General features: G+C 47.7%; 1 protein-coding gene across 2 annotated transcripts in view; it reads right to left on the minus strand.

Annotated features, from left to right (window-relative positions):
- The window catches only part of MASP2 (MBL associated serine protease 2), a 17,284-nt gene extending 6,689 nt beyond the window's left edge, over positions 1-10,595 (minus strand). Inside the window, exons 1-7 of one of the 2 annotated variants that reach the window (XM_044445372.1) lie at positions 10,228-10,595; positions 8,113-8,335; positions 7,395-7,572; positions 6,870-7,001; positions 1,468-1,664; positions 1,053-1,200; positions 300-418 (exon numbers count right to left, since the gene is read on the minus strand). In XM_044445372.1, the coding sequence (XP_044301307.1) occupies positions 300-418; positions 1,053-1,200; positions 1,468-1,664; positions 6,870-7,001; positions 7,395-7,572; positions 8,113-8,335; positions 10,228-10,247 (1,017 nt within the window). In that variant the 5' untranslated portion in view covers positions 10,248-10,595. Of the gene's footprint in view, positions 1-299; positions 419-1,052; positions 1,201-1,467; positions 1,665-5,615; positions 5,815-6,869; positions 7,002-7,394; positions 7,573-8,112; positions 8,336-10,227 lie in introns of those variants that run through there. The other variant, XM_044445373.1, reaches the window with a different exon arrangement.
- Between the last annotated feature and the right edge of the window lie 7,398 nt (positions 10,596-17,993).

Below are 17,993 nucleotides of genomic sequence, written 5' to 3' on the forward strand. Positions count from 1 at the left end.
GAATCCTTTCCATCCTCCTTACCTCCCCCCTCAAGTTCTTCAGCAGGATAGTGGACAATGCAGGGTAGGAGAGTTGAGAGTGAAAGGTTGCCTCTGCTGCTCTTTCCTTTCTGCATGCAATGGCCCTAAGCCTCTTGAGTTCAGCCCCAGGGTTTTGGATGAAAGAGCCAGATAAAAATGCAATTCATTCATTCATTCTAATTAACTACTTAAATGATATCCACCAGAATAAATTGAAAGAATAGAGCAGTACCAGCTGAAAGATGGCATCAAAACCCAGCTGCAATAGCCGAACCTACTTCCAAGAGCATGTAGCCAACTTCACAGGAGAGATTGTAGACGTCTTTCATAATGTACTGTGCTTGCACTGGATAGATGTGGCCATTGGGTGGTGCTTCAGGGCTGGGGCATGGCAGAGCTGTAGAAAGTTGAGAAACAAACGGAGCAAAGAACCTCTCATTCCTGCGTGTTACAAAAGTAGCGGACTCAAGTGTTTTGCTCATCTGCCCTGGGAAGGTGGAGGCGGCTATCTATCTCCAGCCCCTTGGCTTAACCCCACCCGTGAGATTGTGACCCTCCTGTGCCTCTCGTTGCTCGGAATGAAGTTGCTTCTTCCCAATTTGCTAATAGCCCAAGAAACAGGCTCCTGGTCCAGCTGCCCCAGGGTTGCCCACACAGGTAGGCAGCAGCAGCCCCAGGTTCAAGAAAACAAGGAGAATGTCTCTGGATCAGTGGCCGTGAGGAGGAGAAGCAGCAGGAGATGCTGCTGCCTTCTTGCCGAGTGCCGCTCTGCCTCAAGCAAGGAAGCAGAAGTGATGATGAGGAGAGGCGGGAGCATCCAGTAACCACGGCGAAGAGAAGGCGGCGCACCGATGATGGCTTGCCCAAAGGCCAACAGGAGCGTGGTACCAGGACCTTGAGGTGAGGCACCCGTAGTCCCTTCAGAAAAACCAGGCTGGGGAAAACCAAAGCTTGCCTCAGCCACCCGTCCAAACGGCAATCCCAAGGGAAGGACTTCCAGCGTGGGCACACCCGTCTTAGAATTGTTTTACCTGTGGTGGTGTATTTGAGCTTCCATCCCGTGTGAATTCCAGAAAGGTCCGAGGTGAACTGAACATCCACGACGCTGCTGCGTGTTTCGATTTTTGGAGGGAGCTCCTTGCCACAGAATGGGCCAAACTCTCTCTCCGGTGTTTTAACCTGGAATGGCAAGAGGACAGTCTCGGCCTAAGGACAAATCTGTGTGCGTTTATGCTGTCACAGTTGTCATTTCTTGCTCCCCGTGGCTTCTAATCCCACCTGCTCCAGTTATGCAGATACATACCTGACAGGGAATAACTCTTCTGCATCCCGATGAAATGGATTCTAGTTCACAATAGTTCGTGCTGTAATTTGTGAGTTTTTAAAGATACTCTGCTACTTTTGCTGCAACAAACAGGAAAGGCCTGGAGAACAGGGCCAACTAACCTTTAGGATATCATAGGGACATGACACCTCTGGATGGATTTCTACATCAAAGGATCCCACAAATTCCAGGATGACCATAAATCCATCTTCCACACGGATGCCATAATTGCACTGAGAGAGTTTAGGATATGGGTTGGGATAATGTGGGCTGGTGAACTCTCCCGATCTTGCCGTCAACACAATATTTCGACAGTCAGCTGAAAAAAGGATGTGGGAAGAAGAGAAGTTTTCAGGAAAGCAAATTCATGGAAGCATTTCTTTAAAATGATATTTCTTATAATGGCAATGCTCATTCTAGTTGTGCACACAGATGTGATCATTTAAGCAGTGCTGTTGAACCTTTGGTCCAAATCTGGGGTTCCTTTCTCCGGGGAATATGGAAAAAGTTCCCCATTCCTGCTTGACATGTTTAGTCCCTCAATCTGGATCATAGCCTTCTGCCTCTTTCCTTCCCAAAATCTATGAAAACAACCCACCCCACTGCTGCTCTTTCAGTTGTCAGACATGTGTAGGAGTAGAAATCATCTTTGCGACAAGCCTGGCTGGCATGCTTGGAAACACAGACTCCCCTGCTGGCAGCAGGCAGTTAGCAAGTGCCTGAAGGATTTCTGCTTGTTGACAGTTCTTGGTACTCACTAGGAGCTGGGTGCAAATTCAGATCCCTGGAGAGAGTTTGCAACACCAACTCTCTCTCAACTGATTTATGGAGGTGGTTGGGCAAGGGTTGACTCGACATAAACCCTTGGAATATTTCTGCTTTCTCAGCAGTAAAGCTCTGGGTGATTCAACATCAGAAAAGCGTTCAAGCTTCTTCCATTTCCCTTCTCCCTGCTTGCTTCTAACTTCCCAATATAAATGTGAGGAGAGCGGGGGGGAAATTGTATTTTTCTGCTGGCCTTTTTTAAAAAAAAACTCCTTTTAAAAAGATGCAACTTCATCCTGCCCTCCACCTCCCCACAAAATGGAGAATCTTTGCAGTTCCATCTTCCGTGCCACAATGTACTGCAGCACTTCTTCAAGAGTAAAGCAGAGCATCTATTAATCTTCTTTAACAGCTTTTCCCAGGCTACAGATATTCCATCTGCTGTGTTGATAGAAGGACCCTGGTTTTCTTTTTTGTGCATTGTACTTTTGTCCTCAAAACAGCACGAATGCTGTAACCCCATTCCTTTCTCTGGCACTGCAACTTGTTGAGGCAAACCCTCTTTTAAGATGGACTGACCCTTTGGAAAAGTCTGGAATTGGAAGCCACTTGAATTTACAATCTGCTGTACAAAAGCAAGGACTGGATAGGACCTGGTGGAAAGTCATCAGCTGTGGTGTTCTACTGCAGTGGCACCCCAAGAATTGGACAGTAGTATTGTGGTGTATGACTTTGCCTGTGATAGATTGGTATTGTGTGTGGGAAAGGAGGAGATGAAGAAAGAACAGAGAGAAGAGAGAGGGAAACAGAAAACAAGGAGAAACAGGACACGAGCAGAAGAGGAAAACAAGAAAGGAGAAAGAAGAACTTAAAGAGGAAAAAGAGAAAGAAGGGAGAATACAAGTGAGAACAAGAGAAAGAGTGAAAAGCGAAAAATAATAGTGGCACAACAATGATAAACACATTCTGGTACTGGGAATCTTGGCAACAAGCAGAAACCCTGGTTTGGTTATAGAGGCCAACATGCAATTGGAAGAGTATGAGCGAAGCTGAGCTGGGCAAGTTGTAGCCCAAACGGCATTTCGAACTGTGGTGTCCACACTCTCCAGTGACTGAGCAGGCTAGGCGGGGGAAAGTGGAATTTCCACAGTCTAAAATTACAGTTCTAACACTGCCTAGCTGCACCCTGAGTACGGGGCCCAGTCAAAGCAGGGCATGGGGGAAATTGCCAGGAAATGCTAGACCCATTGTTGAAGATAACAGAGCGTGGCAATCCCATGTTTAAAATTTTCATTCAGGGGCGCATGCAAATGCCGCAGGGGTGTGGTGCTGGAGAACTTGATCCTGAAATATTTTTTAAGCCCCCACCCGCCCCCGCCCCCAAATATTTGGTAAGAGTCCATAAGAGAGTGGCAGGAAGGGAATGGTGTCAGGGGTGCCTGCACGAGTTGGCAGTGCCCCCTGCCAGTCCATGCCAGTGGCATTATGCGCATGAGCCAACATGTGCCGCGGTGCTTCCCAGCCATGTTCTAGACAGCATTTCTACAGCAATTGATGGGGTGCAGGGGAAGGAGTGCAGTGGGGCCATTAAGTTGTAAGAACAGCCAGTTGTGGTTATGACAATGACACCTTTTAGAACTGGTTCGCCTTTTGTGTTTTATACCGTTTTATATGTCACCGCAGGGATCTGCCTTTATTAAGGGCTGTATTTTTATTTCATAGATCTGTAAGTGCAAAAAATCTATAAAATAAAAGTCTTGCGCAAGAGGAATAGGATAATTTTTCACACGGTCCTTGGCCATAAACTCCAACTGAACTTTAGGGGCGCCGGGAGAGCATTCAATTACACCTAGGTCTATATTTTTATTAGAGATACATGGGCACTGCCCACAGGAGACCTGAACTCTGAGAAGCAGGCCTGTCTCAACTTGCGAACTCATGATGGCTGGATCATTAGGTCGGAAATTAACAACGGGCTGTAAATTACATCACTGCATGTCCAGGAGAGTATATATAGAGAGCAAGGTGTATAGCTAAGAGTGGAATTGCTTTGGATTTTAAGGCTGAGCTGAGATGCTCGATCAGGAGTGGCCGATAATCCCATAGTGATGCTGTTATCCTCTGGCTGTAGCGATGTAAGATTTCAGGCAAAGAGAAAGCACATCCTTGCCTGACATGTCTCCCAACACCCAGTCCTGGCATATAGCAAGCTAGAACCTTCCTATTGACTTTCCATAGAAAGTGGGTTTTAAATGCCTATGTTCAGGCATATGCAAGGAGCCGGAGTGGCATACCGGTTAGAGTATGATCTTGGTTCTAGTCCATGAAGCTCCCTGGGTGACACTGGGCCAGCCACTAACTCTCAGCTTCACCTACTTCCCAGGATGATTGTGAGGCTAAATGGAGAGAAGCTGGAGGAGGATGTGAGCTGCCTTGGGCTCCCAGAAGGAAAAATGGTGGGACAGAAACTAACTGAACTTCTAAACCATGAGGTCCCCTCTCCTTCTGCCAGTCTTGCCCCTTGCCCTTCTTCCCTGGAGCCCTAGCCATCCGTGTGTGTTCAGGACTCATGTTACGTGTCGGTGTGGCACACTAGTGTGAGACCCCTGGAGCTGCTTTTGTTGGAAGACTGCTTAACTTTTGTCCTCTTCCTTCTGCGTCCCACTTTCCTTCAGTGTGGTATTTTTATACGTGGTAAGCTTTTGTGCAGGGAATCGCTTGCTTTTGCTGGTTGTTTGTAGGACATGCCGAGAGCCATCTTGACTGAGGGGTGGAATAGAAATGCTTCAATAACAGACACAACGAATACCTCCATGAGCCACGATTTGGATGGTCAGCTACAGCACCTGTCTGTTGATTCTCTTGCAAACCACCGGCTCAAATAAATTATGAAAACTCAAGTATGGAGAGGGCCATGAGGGGTAGTACCTCTGCATGCTTAAAGACCCCTGTTCAAGCCCTGGCATTTCCAGATAGGACTGCAAAAGTTCCCCCCCACCCCCTTCATTGCCAGTCAGTGCAGATTGGGGGTGCTGAACTGCCCTCAGTTCATTTTGGGGGAAGTGACTGGGAGCAGTTTCCATTCCCCGAGTCTGTGGGGCTCTCCACTGTCCTGATCTTAATAGGAGCCACCCAAGCTGTTGAACACTGCCCCCACACAGATTCGGTGCCTCGGAGCCCCTTGCCTCGCTCCTGTAAAGCTCAGGACAACTGCTGCGGTTCATCAAGATCCACACAGACACAGGCAAAAGAGGCAGGGCCAAAAGGGGCCCAATTGAGAGTTGACAGCCGGGGCAGACAGGAGAGCCGATTGGGCGGGTAGGATAGGACGGCGCTGCTGCAACCTTAGTCTAATCGAGAGAAATCATGTGTGGCCCTGAACTTGATGCCAATCATTCCAGCCTTTGTTCTGTACAGTTCTCTTATCAGCCTGGATCATTCACTTTCCTCGGAAGCTGGGCTGGGCATGTGGCAGAGTAAAGCAGGCCTGCAGAAAGCTTGGAAGGCACAGAGAAAGCCATTTTATTAACTGCAGGAGGCAGGCCGGGCCTGAGGCAGAGGGAAAAGGCCCATGCTAGCCTCTGATGGAGCACAGCACTACATGTGATTGCGGTGGAAGGCTGCGGGCGGCTCAGGAGGGAATATCGGCTCGTCTAGCTCCATCTCTGCCTAAGTCGTGCAGAAGCGCATTTAATGATTTCGTGCTGGAAAACAGAGATGGGAGAAGAGAGGGACAGGCAAGGAAAGAAACAGAACGAGAAAAGAGGCTGGTGAATATGACCCTTCCTACACACACAGGCACATTATCTTACAGGGCCATCTCCGGCGTATCTGTTGCATTCCTTGGGGCTTATTCCCAGAAAATGGATGCAGGATTGCAACTTTGACGTATGCTGCTGCCTCACTGTTTAACGTGAGATTGTGGCATTTTATTCTGTGTATTTTTTAAAAGATTTTTGTAATCTGTTCCAGGAGATCCAAGGAATGCTGGTAGACGAATCTTTTAAATCAGCAATACAACAGATAACGTAAATCTGCCTTCCCTGGATCTGTCTTAAGTATGTTGGACTGCAGCACCAATCAGTGCCATGGGAGCTGGAAGTGACGGTTGTTTTGCTGTCTAGACACACATGCAGGTTGCCATGTGGGCGAAAGGTGCTTTTGGGTACATAATGCACTTATTTGCTTAAAATCCAGTAGAAGCAGAATCCCGTGGCTTCTAGTTGCTGTCTGGGTGGCCATAGGAGTCTCTCGCCCTGGAAACTTGCTGAGCTCCCTCCCTCGCTCCCTCCGCCTTTGAAGCCAGCATGGAAAGGCCTGACCTGTGCGGGCTGCATCTCTGAGGCTGAGAGACTTCAGAGATGGAGATTTGCGGGTGTTTGAGGGAGTGGGGCAAGCAGGAGAGAAAAGCTGCTGACATACATAGCGCACTGGTCATGCCTGAGCCCCCCCTGCTTGAGCTCTGGGGAAAGACTGACATGGCCAAGATCAGTGGGAAGAACATGGGGGTGACCTTCACCTCCACTCTCTCTCTGCCCTCCATAGGTTGCCTATCATTACCATCTGCTTTGGGAAGGTTCTAGGCTGCAATGCTGGGTTGCACTGTAATTTTTTTAAAAAAAGAATAAATATATCTCCGACTTAATTTTAGGTCAATGGTTGCGTTGTAAAAAGCCACACCTCTAATCAAGTCGGGTGTTCCAGGTTACCTGATGATCTTCAGAGTTTGGGCCTTCCCGTTTTTTTGGGATGCACTCACCTGTGCAGGTCCTTCTGTCTTTGTGGAGCACATAGCCGATTTGGCAGCTGCAGTAAAATCCGCCCAGGTAGTTGTGGCAATGGTGATCGCACAGCGGCTCGTCATCCAGCTCCTGACTGCACTCGTCGATGTCTGGAGGGGGGGAGAGGAAAGAGGAGGCAGGTGAAGCTGGTGTCCAGCAGGCCACCTTCTCCTTTATATGTCCAGCTGACCTTGGAGATCTACAGAGGAGACTTTGCTGGGCAATTCGCAACCAAGAGAACGACCTGTGAAAAAAGCAGGGCCTTCTCAGTAGCGGCACCCACTGTCTGTAACTCCATCTCCTGTGCTGAAAATACGGCGAATGTTGACTGTTTCTGTGTGAGAACGTCTGAAGAGCTACGGTGGAGCGAAGCAAGGTCCACCCAATCCCATGTTCTGTGCAAACGGTGGCATGGAAAGCCGCCGCGCTCTTCCAAAGCTATGCTGATGTTTCCACAGGGCCTTCCTTTCCCAGAAAAGGAACCCCCCAGTTTCACTTCTCACCTTCAGCAGCAAAGAAGGCCTCGAAGCCTGTGAATTCCTTCTCGTTGGAGTAGTCTGATCGGAAGGTGACAGCAAGGTTGTTGTCGACGGAGTGGTAAGTCTTGTCTCCTGGAGCTTCTTCGGTGTCAGTGCTTTGATGTCCACACAGGGTGGCCAAGACCTTCCCCCCGGAACGCAACTGCAAAGCAAGGCGGGGGCAGAACAAGTGATAACGGGGCAAAGCAAGACGCAACGCCGGCCTGTGGCGAAAGCATTTTCTGCCTTTCAGCCATCCATCCATTCCCACTATTTCAAGCACGTGATTACCGGGACCGGGCCTGCTTTGCAGGGCTGAAGACAAAAGAGCCAGAGCCAGTGACTAAACAGCTGTGACCACAGTACCCAAATGCCAGCACAATTGAGCTCACCACTCTTACTGCCAGTCTGTAAGCTTTAGAAGAGGCATTGCAACCTTTCTGAAAAGTGGCACAAGCAGCTGGGAAACAGGAGTGTGATTGGTGCCTTGGGAAAAGCAGGTGTGGGTATAACGAACCCCAGAGGGCCAAACTGGGACTCCATGTGGGCTGGATTGGATTCACGGGTGTGAGGCTTAACCCCTCACTCCTACATCAACCCTGTTTACATGGGTATAGTTAACCGGGATTATCCCGGAGAGCTTTGGTTACAGGATGGTACAGAACTGAATTAAATGAAGAAGAGTAGAAATGGTTGCACATACTTTCACATAGTCGTATTCGCACCGGTAGGACAGTTCCATGCTGAAGTGGGCAAAATAGATCCGGATGGTGTAGCCACGGGGCACAGTAATGTTCCAAGTCCTTTCCTTGCTGTTTGGATAGACGTTTGGAAAGTCAGGAGAAGCAATCCTGCCATACATCCTCTCCAGCTGCAGGACGTCGCTCAGCACCCCGTGGGCAAAGGCAACTAAGAAGAGGCAAAGTCTGGGGAAGAAAATGGCGGAAGTCAGCAAAGGGTGAGGAGATCTCCTCCTCGACTCATCAGAACATGAGTGAGGCCTGGAGCTGGATGACGCCCGGGGTGCATCTGGTCCAACGTTCTGTTGGCACGGTGGTAGACTCAGACCCTCAAGCTTGCCAACAGGACGGGTGCAACTGTGCCCTCCCACCCATGTTCCCCAGCAACCGGGGTGCATAGGCCTACTGCCTTTGGTGCTGGAAGTAATGCATACCCATCAGGACTCGTCGCCCTTGCCTTCCCTACAAATTGGTTCAATCCCCTTTTAGAACCATCCGGGTGGGCGGGTGGCCGTCACACCATCCTGTGATAAGAGACCGTATAGGTCAAATTACACTGTGAAGATAAACTTCCTTTTATTCCCCCGGCTCAGCTCTGGCAGCCTTCATAAGGCGTGGTCTTTGTGCCTTTTAGCATCTTCCTCTCTGGTGACTTTGTCCTTCTTGACTGCTATTCCTTCCTTCCTCATATTCTTGGCTTCCCCGCTTTTTCCCATTCTTCCTCCCCCCCTCCCCCTCAATCATTTGCTTTTTTCACTCCCATTTCTTTCTTAAGAGCTCAAGAGGAGCAGATGGACAGACTGAGGGCCCACTGGTCCAGCAAAAATTTTATTTTATTTAAACGCTGTTTTAACTGTTCATGGTTTACTTGTTGATTTTAAATTGACCAGGCTGTTTCCACTGTTTTATTTTATGTATTTTATTGATTTGATGAATTTTTGTATTTTATACGGGATTTTAATGATTGCAAGCCGCCCCGAGGCTCATGCGATGGGGCGGCATATAAGTTATCAAATAAATAAATAGATAGATAGATAGACAGATAAATAAATAAATAAATAATTCTGTTTATATAGGGGCCGGCCATCTGCTCACGGGTAACCCTCAAACCAGTAGACCTGCTTACGCACTGGAAGCCTTCCTGAATCAAAAGGCTTTTGCCTGCTGGTGGAAGGAAAGCAAAGATGGTGCTTGCTTGGTCCACAGCCTGGGAGTGACCACCTAGAAGGCCGTCTTGGCTACTGCCAAAGTTGCCTCTGGAGGCAGTGGTACGGAAGCAATTTTGTACACTCTATTTCGTAATGCCAAGTACATTTCTTTGAACCCTTTGCTTTTTAGAACCTTTGTCCTCCAGCTCCAGGATTTCTCAGCATTGGCTAAGCGGGTCGGGTCAAAACACCTGGAGGGACTCATGTTCTGTAGGGTGATGCAGTGTCTTACTTTATAGAGGGCAGTCCTCTATTAGAGCTATTAGAAGACATTCCAGTGTTTGAAGGTGTCCTCTGTTTGGGGGCTCTGCTGTCCAGTTCTTTTGCAAAGCTTTGAAGGTGGCCCTCAACTGCACAGCAGCTTAGCTGCACACCCCCTGGTCAGCTAGCCAGTCTTTTTCACTCCGGTGAGATGTGCAGCATTTCTATTTAAATTATAGCTCTCAGTTCTATATTCCTCTCTCTCTCTCTCTCTCTCTCTCTCTCCCTCCCTCCCTCCCTCCCTCTCTCTCTCTCTCTCTCTCTCTCGATATACTGTATATAATTAGTATATGTAAATGTTAAGCAGATGGGCATCCTTTTCTGTCTTCTTTTGGTTGTCTCAGGTAAGTGGCCACTTACGTTCTAAAGAGGTTCCCCTGTAAAACTATCCAGTCCAGAGACTAAAATGACCTAACGGTATCACTGGACCAGGCCACGTAGGCGATGTGCCACGGTGTAAGTTACAGGGGCACAGGGCGGCCCTTAGAACCCCACATTTAAGAGGGTAAATCTTGTAAGTCTCTGAGTTCTCGGGTATCAAAACAGATCCAAAGAATTGTATTAGGCTTCCCAATTCCCTAGAGAAGGAGATTTTGAGAAGAAAGTTACCTCATTGCTGTGGAGTCCATGGGGAATCTGCGATCAGCGGCTGTCTTTGGGATCTTTGCGCTGCTGGGAAACACCACCCTTCTGTTGGTTCAGTGGTGTTTGCCTGAATTTTGAAATCCAATCCTTATCGCTTCCTTTCCCTTTAGTCCAACACCAAGCCAGTACGGTGGGTCACGATTGATAGAAGCAGACATGCACTCACTTCAATGTTTGTTTTCTCTTTCGTTTCTCTGTTTTTGTGGCTCAAAAAGTGAGAAGTGCAGGTGGCAAACTTTTGGCTGAAGCCCAAAGTATTCAGAAATAGGGTTATTGTTGCAGTCTGGGTGCTGGAACAGAGCACCAAGTCCCAGGAGATGAGTGAAGGAACGGGGAAGTTCGCAAATCTTTTTGGTGCTTGAGAGGAAGGGGAGGGAAAAGTGTTTGGCAATATCGGTTGTGTTTCGTCAGCTGTGTGTTCCCCACTCTTGTGCAATGTGGGTAAATATATTGAGAATTTAGGATCCTTTGCTACAGCTAGTTTATGAAAAACTAAAAGAGAAATATACTGAAAGAGAAAGAAAGAGAGAGGATAGAACATCAGTTTGTACTTCCTCAGAATATTGGGGGTTGTGCACAACACTTGCTAGCTGGGGCTGATGGGAGTTGAAACATCTGGAGGGCCCCAGGGTTAGGGCAGCTGCTTTAAAGAGTCATCATTTCTGTGTTTAGTGAGGATGAAGTGTGTCTGTATGCATTGGAGGCGGGGGGAGCTGCCATCTGTTTAAACTCAGGTGTGCCATTTATGATGACACAGTCCGTGTGTACTTTGCAGTTTGTGTACTGTCAGTAGGAAGCAATGTATAGTTTTTGTCAAATCCATTCCGTCTGGCTTTTACAGATCGTTTCATTGCTCATCTGCACATTGACAGAACTGGGTGTTTCTGGAGGTGGGGTTGGAAAAGAAGTTCACTCCACTTATGCCATACATGCATTTCTTCTGATGTCCCATCAGCAAATTTGCACAGAACCTCCAAAAGTGAAAAGGTCTGCAAAGCCACGGAATCTCTGTGGCTTGGGAAAAGGCCATTTCACTGCTAGGGAATCTGCCGGCTTGATTCACAGAAATCCAAAATCATTTGAATCTGTTCTGGATTTGTTTTGCTTTCCTAGCAGTTGGCTCAAGTGTGCAAGACCCAAATGCAAGCTGATTCCATGGGACGGGGCTTTAAAATGGGGGCAAGTGATGGGTTGGGAAGGTAGGATTCTCCTACCTGTGCGTGCTAGTCCCAATCTGGATCTGAGCTCTGCCTGCTAAAGAAAAGAAATTGCTTCACACAACACACGGTAGCTTAGCAGAGAATTTAAAAGTACTGTTAAAAGCCCCTCTTTTCAACCACATGGTCAGAAGTTCTGAGGAAGGGGGATTCCAGCTTGCCTGGATGCTTGCTGTTGCTCTGGAGATGAATTTCACCTAGCGATTCTGTAATTACACTGCCATCTTATCTCAGTCAGCCCTTGTTATCGGAGGTGTCTGTTCCACAAGGCAACATATACTGCCCTGTCACCTTCAAATCTCTTACAGCCTTCTCAGCCCCTCGATTCCGAAAACTAAACTGGCACTTTTCAGTGTGTCGGGGGGAGATATCCAAGAAAGGATTATTAATATAAAAATACAGAAATAAAAAAGCAGAAAATTCAATTTCAAGCAAGCAGACGGATATGCTTGCAGACTGTGTTTGTCACAGCATTGAAATTCCTCAAGCATCTTTTCTTGATCAAAATATCGTGGGGAGACAGGTTGTGGATGGAGGGAGGATGTTGAGAAATTCTGTATAAGGCTGCCCCTTTTTCTAATTGCAAGAAAGAAAAAGAAAAGGGGGGAAGGAACAGAAAATGTCTCAAGGGTTTCCCCTCTGGGGAGCCTCTTTGGGTTGAATGAGGATGCTGATTATCCTATGTATTCAGTAGTGGTATTTATACCCCATTGTTCAGCCAAAGAGCTCCCAAAAGCTTCCGAAATTCTTCTAAGGTTCTTTGCTTCAAAGTTCTTATGAGCAGACTTTCTGGCAGTTTTCTGGCTGATGAGCGGAGCTTGTCTGGCCCCATTTTTTGGGCAGAGGGAGGACGGAAGTGGTCACCTACACCTGCCTGCCTGCTATATATTATATTTGAGTAAGGGCAGAATGGGAAGACAGGAACGAGGTGAGCCAAAATGATAGAAGGGGAAATGACCTGGCATGGGAGAGAAAGATTATTGTTAAGGTAATTGGAACTGTTGTTAACCTTATAGTGAAATATGATTTTACTATTTATTTGTAAACTCTTTAGGGATCTTTCAATACTTAGCAGTATAGAAATAAAGATAAAAGCATTTCATTTTTAAATACATATCTCTCCCTTCTTCTCAAGGAGCCTGGGTCACCAACAACCCGTATAAAAACAATACCACATATGGGACAGTGTTAAAATCAGAATGGGACCAACGTGGTCCCAATTCTGCTTGATGTACTTTCCTGATGGGCAGCATTTAAATGGCAGGTCTAGTACTTCCCCCCTTCCCCTTTAAACTGGCATTGGCTTGCCCTTCTCAAATCAAAAAATCGCCTGACATTGTAAAGACAGAAATGGGGAATGAGCCAGCCAGACGCGGCACTCATGTCTGTGTCGTGAGCCAAGGTGGCAGTGGAGTGGGGATTGATGAACAGGGAGGCAACAAACTGTGAACTGAGCCAGTAAAGCTACTTTGTGGTAAAGGGCAGAACAGAAGAAGGTGAATAAATGCTTTTAAAGCTAAAGGGAGCACGCTGAAATGCCCTGTTCCTCTTCACTGGGTCTCCGTTGATGGAAGGCAGATTATGTTTTCTTCACCCTGTAGAAGCGAGTGGCAGCCATGCAGTAGAAGAAGGGTTAATAACAGGGAGCAGAGAACACGACTTTGGGGGCTGTAAATACCTCCACCCCTCCCTGGAATAGAGAGGGATATGTCAGCTTCATTCTGTTTCTTGTTTTTCCAGTCTTCAATTCATTGGTTTGAAATGAAGTAAAATGAACACCTCCCCCCACCCCCAGCTTATTTCTAGGCTTCCCCTAATGCAGATTTTTTTTTAAATCACACATTATTGCCTAGTGTATTTTGTGTAGCCCCCTGCCAAACTCTGGAGGGCCACCTTGACCTGGGGTTCAGCACCCCCCTGCATGGCAGCATCACAGAATCCCGTCTGGAACGGCCTGTCTCTCTGTCTCTCCAAACAGAGGGAGTGAGAATCTCCTAAGGGCAGCCGGGTTCTGATTTGGCCCACATTGGTCCCAGATCCTGCCTGCCTGGCCCAGTGTCGCAGAGCCCAGTGGAGAGGACAGATAAATGTCACTTGTAAGCAGCCACACTCGCTCCTGTGCTGTCGCCTTGGCGCTCGTGGCAGCATCCGCATCCCGGGCTTAAAATTCAGCTGGCGCTGACTGCAAGCTGCCGTGGCTTGGAAGTACTGCTGGTGGCATGTATGGGCTTCGTGCACAAACAGATCTCTGCATTAGAAGCAACTCTGGCTGGGAACGATGGCATGTGTAGTCCAACACAGCTGCAGGGCAGCAGGTTCTATTTATTCTTTATTAGTGCAAGTGGAAACAAAAAAACCCAATGTAAAGAATAATGCGCAGAAACATATATATTCACAGACCATATCAGTTAAACTTCAACAAAGGCAGGCCGAATATCCCTGTGTAAATCCATCTGCAAATGGCTGCCTATGTGCCGCCTCTTCAAATTCTGAAAGCGTCGTTTGGTCCTTAATCCATTGCTTTACAGGAGGTGAGCATTTGCCCTTCCAGTGCCATATCATTCTTTTATCAGTCCAAAGGGTGCAGAAGATCCACTTCTGTTGACCATGAGCTTTAACTTCCAGGAAATGGGTAGATCATTTAAAAGAGCACATGTCTCAGCAAATGTGAATGCCTATTCCAATATAACATTTATCTGTATTATAACCTCCCCCACCACCCCAAAGTCATGGATGTGGCAAACACTTTCTGAAGGATTAGTACTATTATACCTTTAGCAGGTAGCTGGCTTAGACTAGCCCAGGTGATCAGAGGTACAGGACTTCAGGCTGGGGAGGCTGTGCTACACACTGCGACCCTCAGGGGTTTTTTTTGTTTTTTACTGTTGACTGGGGCTCATGGGAACTGAAGTCGAAAACATGTCGAGTTAGCTTGGCTGATCTAACCCCCGGTCAGGGGTCAGAGGGACCCTGTTGGAGTGTGGATCCTCAGCCACTGGCCAAGCATGGTGACTCTCGCCCCATGTACGCTCCACTTAGGAGCATCCTTGGCCCCTGCTGGGCAGGCCGGGAGGAGCCAGGCGGACTGAAGACAGTGCCGGATGAGTTTCCCTTTTCCTTCTTTGTCACCTCCTCGGTTCTTGAGCATGAGTGGCATCCCAGTAATGGGAGCTGACATGTTTTCAGGAAAGCGCCGTAATGGAGTCTGAAAGATTTGAGCACCATTGTCCTCCCCCCGCCCTTGGCGCACACACTCCGTTGCTCCTGGATTGCAAAACAACTTCCGAAGTGTATAATTGCAATTTCACACCTTCAGGACAAAAGATCTCCTGGGAAGGGGTTGGGGCTGGGGAGGGGGAAAGATGAAATGCCATGGACTGGAATGAGAGAAGCTTAAATTCAGCTGCTGTTTCTTTTGTTCCATGTATTTCATTTTACTGCTTTGCCAAAAACTCTCCCCAAGTGGTTTACACAGAGTCAGTTGAACAAAACAGTCCAGCAGCTATACCATTTAAAAAGACATGATACTCAAGGAAAAGAAGATGGGGAGGGATGAGGAAAAGAGTCTTTCAGTAGGGTGGGTGAATTGTCCCACCTGTTTCCCTCTTATTTTCCTCTGTACAGCCTCTTAGAATTCAGGCAAATACTGATTTTGTATGATTTTTTTTGAAATGTAGAACTTTATGGCAGTGTGCAAAGATTACTTGAGTTTCAACTCATATAAGTGCTTTGAAAGTGTGAAATTAGGTAAGCTCATATCAAAATGTGAACTGAACAAATTTCTCCCCTCGTGTCTATCAAAGACCAACCATTCCACCCCAAAATGTGAGCCAGTTTAAAAAAAAAAAAGACACCACACCGTTTCAAAAACAGAGCAAGTGCCACAAAAGGATATTCAAAATTTTTTGAAGACTTTCTACTCTCCTTTTCCATGAGATGTTGTCGAGATAAATCAGGTTTCGAAGTGGCCAAGTGAAAAAAGCCATTTGGGCCATCTGTGTTCCATTTGCCGCAAAAGGGCTTTTCATCCATTCTCATTAGGCGGACTTCCAGAACGTGGGCGGAAGGGTGAGGCCTGGGCAGCTGCCCCGCATGCCAAGCTAAGGAGCGCCATATGGAGAGCCCCCGTACAGCATCGGAGGGCTAAATTGAAAGAATAATGGCTCGTCCCTTGGCAGGGCAGCCGCAATGAGGCAAACTTCAGCACTGATTTGTCAGAGGCAATTTCTCGCCATTATGACACCGTTAAGCAGGGACCCAATGGACAAGTGGGAGAGATTAATCTGGCTTCAGCAAGAGGGATGGTCTAGCCTACAGTCCTGTCTTCGTCTTCTTCGGACAACGTACTATCTCTGATAGCAAAAGGAATGCACTCTCTCTTTGTCCCTTCTTTTCTCAATTCTATGGGAAGCAAACACCCCCCAAAGCATTTTTTCGGCAGGTGGAGAATAAGCAAACCGCACAGCATGTGTGCTAAGATGGCTGACCTTCTGGACTATGCTCTGTATCGGGGCGTTGAACTCTTTCACCTGAGCTTCGAATTCCCTTCCAGAGACGCTCTCGGGGGCCACCTTACAGTGGTGGCAGGGGCTAAGGGGAAAGGGGCAGGGTAAAAATACCAACCTATTTGACCTGAAAGCTCTGATGGCCAGAAACGAAGCCTTAGGCAAAGCACTGCAACGTATCAGAATGGGGAAGGGGTGGAGGGGTGGACCTGGAAAAGTGGGGGAACCCCAATTGCTCTGTGGGTGGGGAAAGGGTCCTCTCCAGCTGGCAAGGCTGCAGATGTGTCAGAATTGGCCTGCAAGGGCTTAAATTCAAGTCGGATTTTTCAGGGAAGAGACCCTTGTTCAGTGATGGGGTCTCTTTGGAAACTCCAAAGTTCAACCTCCAGCGCCAGGCAACAGTTGATGGTTAACAGCCTTTTCTTTCTGGGGCCTTGAAGAGTGGCTGCCAGCCAGTGCAGGGTATGCTGGGCTAACCGGCCTTACGACCTGCCCTGATTCAAGGCAGTTCCTTGTTCTCCATGTTATGCTTACATACTACACCAGTTCCACTGAATGTCAGTTTCTTTTCTTCTCAATTCAAGGTGCTCTCTTTGATCTGTGAATCCCCAAATTGCTTTGACCCATTTGCCTTCCTCTATATGGGAACTTGTTGGACAATGTGACAAGCTAAAAAATATATTTCCATTTATTCAGTTGGTTGTTACCTCTATACTCCCACCTTTACCCCTTTTGCAGGGAATCCATGGCAGGTTCTGCAATTTTCCTCTCCTTTCTTCCTTTCACAGCAACTCTATGAGGTAGGCCAGGCTTAGACTCAGAGCCTCCCTGTTGAGAGGGTGTTGCTCCCATTGGGCTTCTTCACCACCCACTCAGAGTTTTGTTCCCCCTAAATATTGCCTTCAGCTTTTGCAAACTTCTGGCTTTCTCCAAGCATGCGGAAACCTTCCTTTTTTCTTTTTCTGGCAGCTCCATTTTAGCCACAAAGCCAGTATAATGCAGCACCTGAATTTGCTCTCAGTCTGGATCAGTGGTGTGGAACCTCTTTCAGCCCAAGGGCCAGAGGGTCCACTGATCAGTGGGGCTGAAAGCACGCAAGGCTAGCCTATTTTATTGAAAACTCTTCTGGTTAGTTACTAAGCCTTAGAAGAGGCATTGCAATTTTTATAGTGGATGGAAGAGAATTCAAAAGCTGGAAAAACACAACAGAATTGGCAGTGGAGTAAAGTTAGGGCTAGAGAAGGGGGTGTGAACACCTGGGCACCTGAGGACTCACTGGGACTGTCAGCTTAAGGGTCTCCCGCTGCTGCTTATAGTGGTGGATGCATGTAGGGCAGGATTTGTTTTGCTGTGGGGCCAGAGATCTGAGCAGATGCAGGCCTCCCTGTTTCCAAAATTGTTTGCTTTTCTACAGGCTGCAGAGTAGTTTCTGTTCAGTCGGATTTTGGCAACGCAGTCGTCTTTAAATTACTTTTCTATTGCTGCGTTTCAGTTTTCTTTAATCCTCTTTAGATAGTTCCGGGGATTTGACTGGTATCTGTTGTGTGTGTTTTAAAGGATGCATTTTATTTTTGTTTCTCTTTTTGACGGTGAGCTGATATTAGAGACAGACATGACAGCTGGGGCTTAGGCGTATTCACGTGTCAGGAAAAATAATGCTGCTGCTGGGAGTAGCCGTGCTTCTGGTGGCAATGCTAGATCTTGGGGGTGCTCTCAGATTGCAAGCCTGATCCTTTCAGGGGAATGTAGCTCCCTCCAGAACAGGTGAGCACGCTTACTGTGCAGATGAATCGCACACAAACCGTTTTCACAGTGATCCTGCCCCAGAGCTGGCGTCCCTGCACATCTGTGGCCACCCCCTTTGGAGGCCTCTTCAGTCGCATCCCTGTATGCCAGCAGAAGTCCTCTCAGCCACCAACACCCATATCACAACATTTTCCACTTTCCTTCAAACCAGACGGCTGTGCGAGGGCCCTTTAGGCTGACCGCCCCTGTGGCTGGGTGGTGG

The sequence above is a fragment of the Varanus komodoensis genome, unplaced genomic scaffold, assembly GCF_004798865.1.
Source record: "Varanus komodoensis strain SLA01 unplaced genomic scaffold, ASM479886v1 scaffold48, whole genome shotgun sequence".
Lineage (NCBI taxonomy): Eukaryota > Metazoa > Chordata > Lepidosauria > Squamata > Varanidae > Varanus > Varanus komodoensis.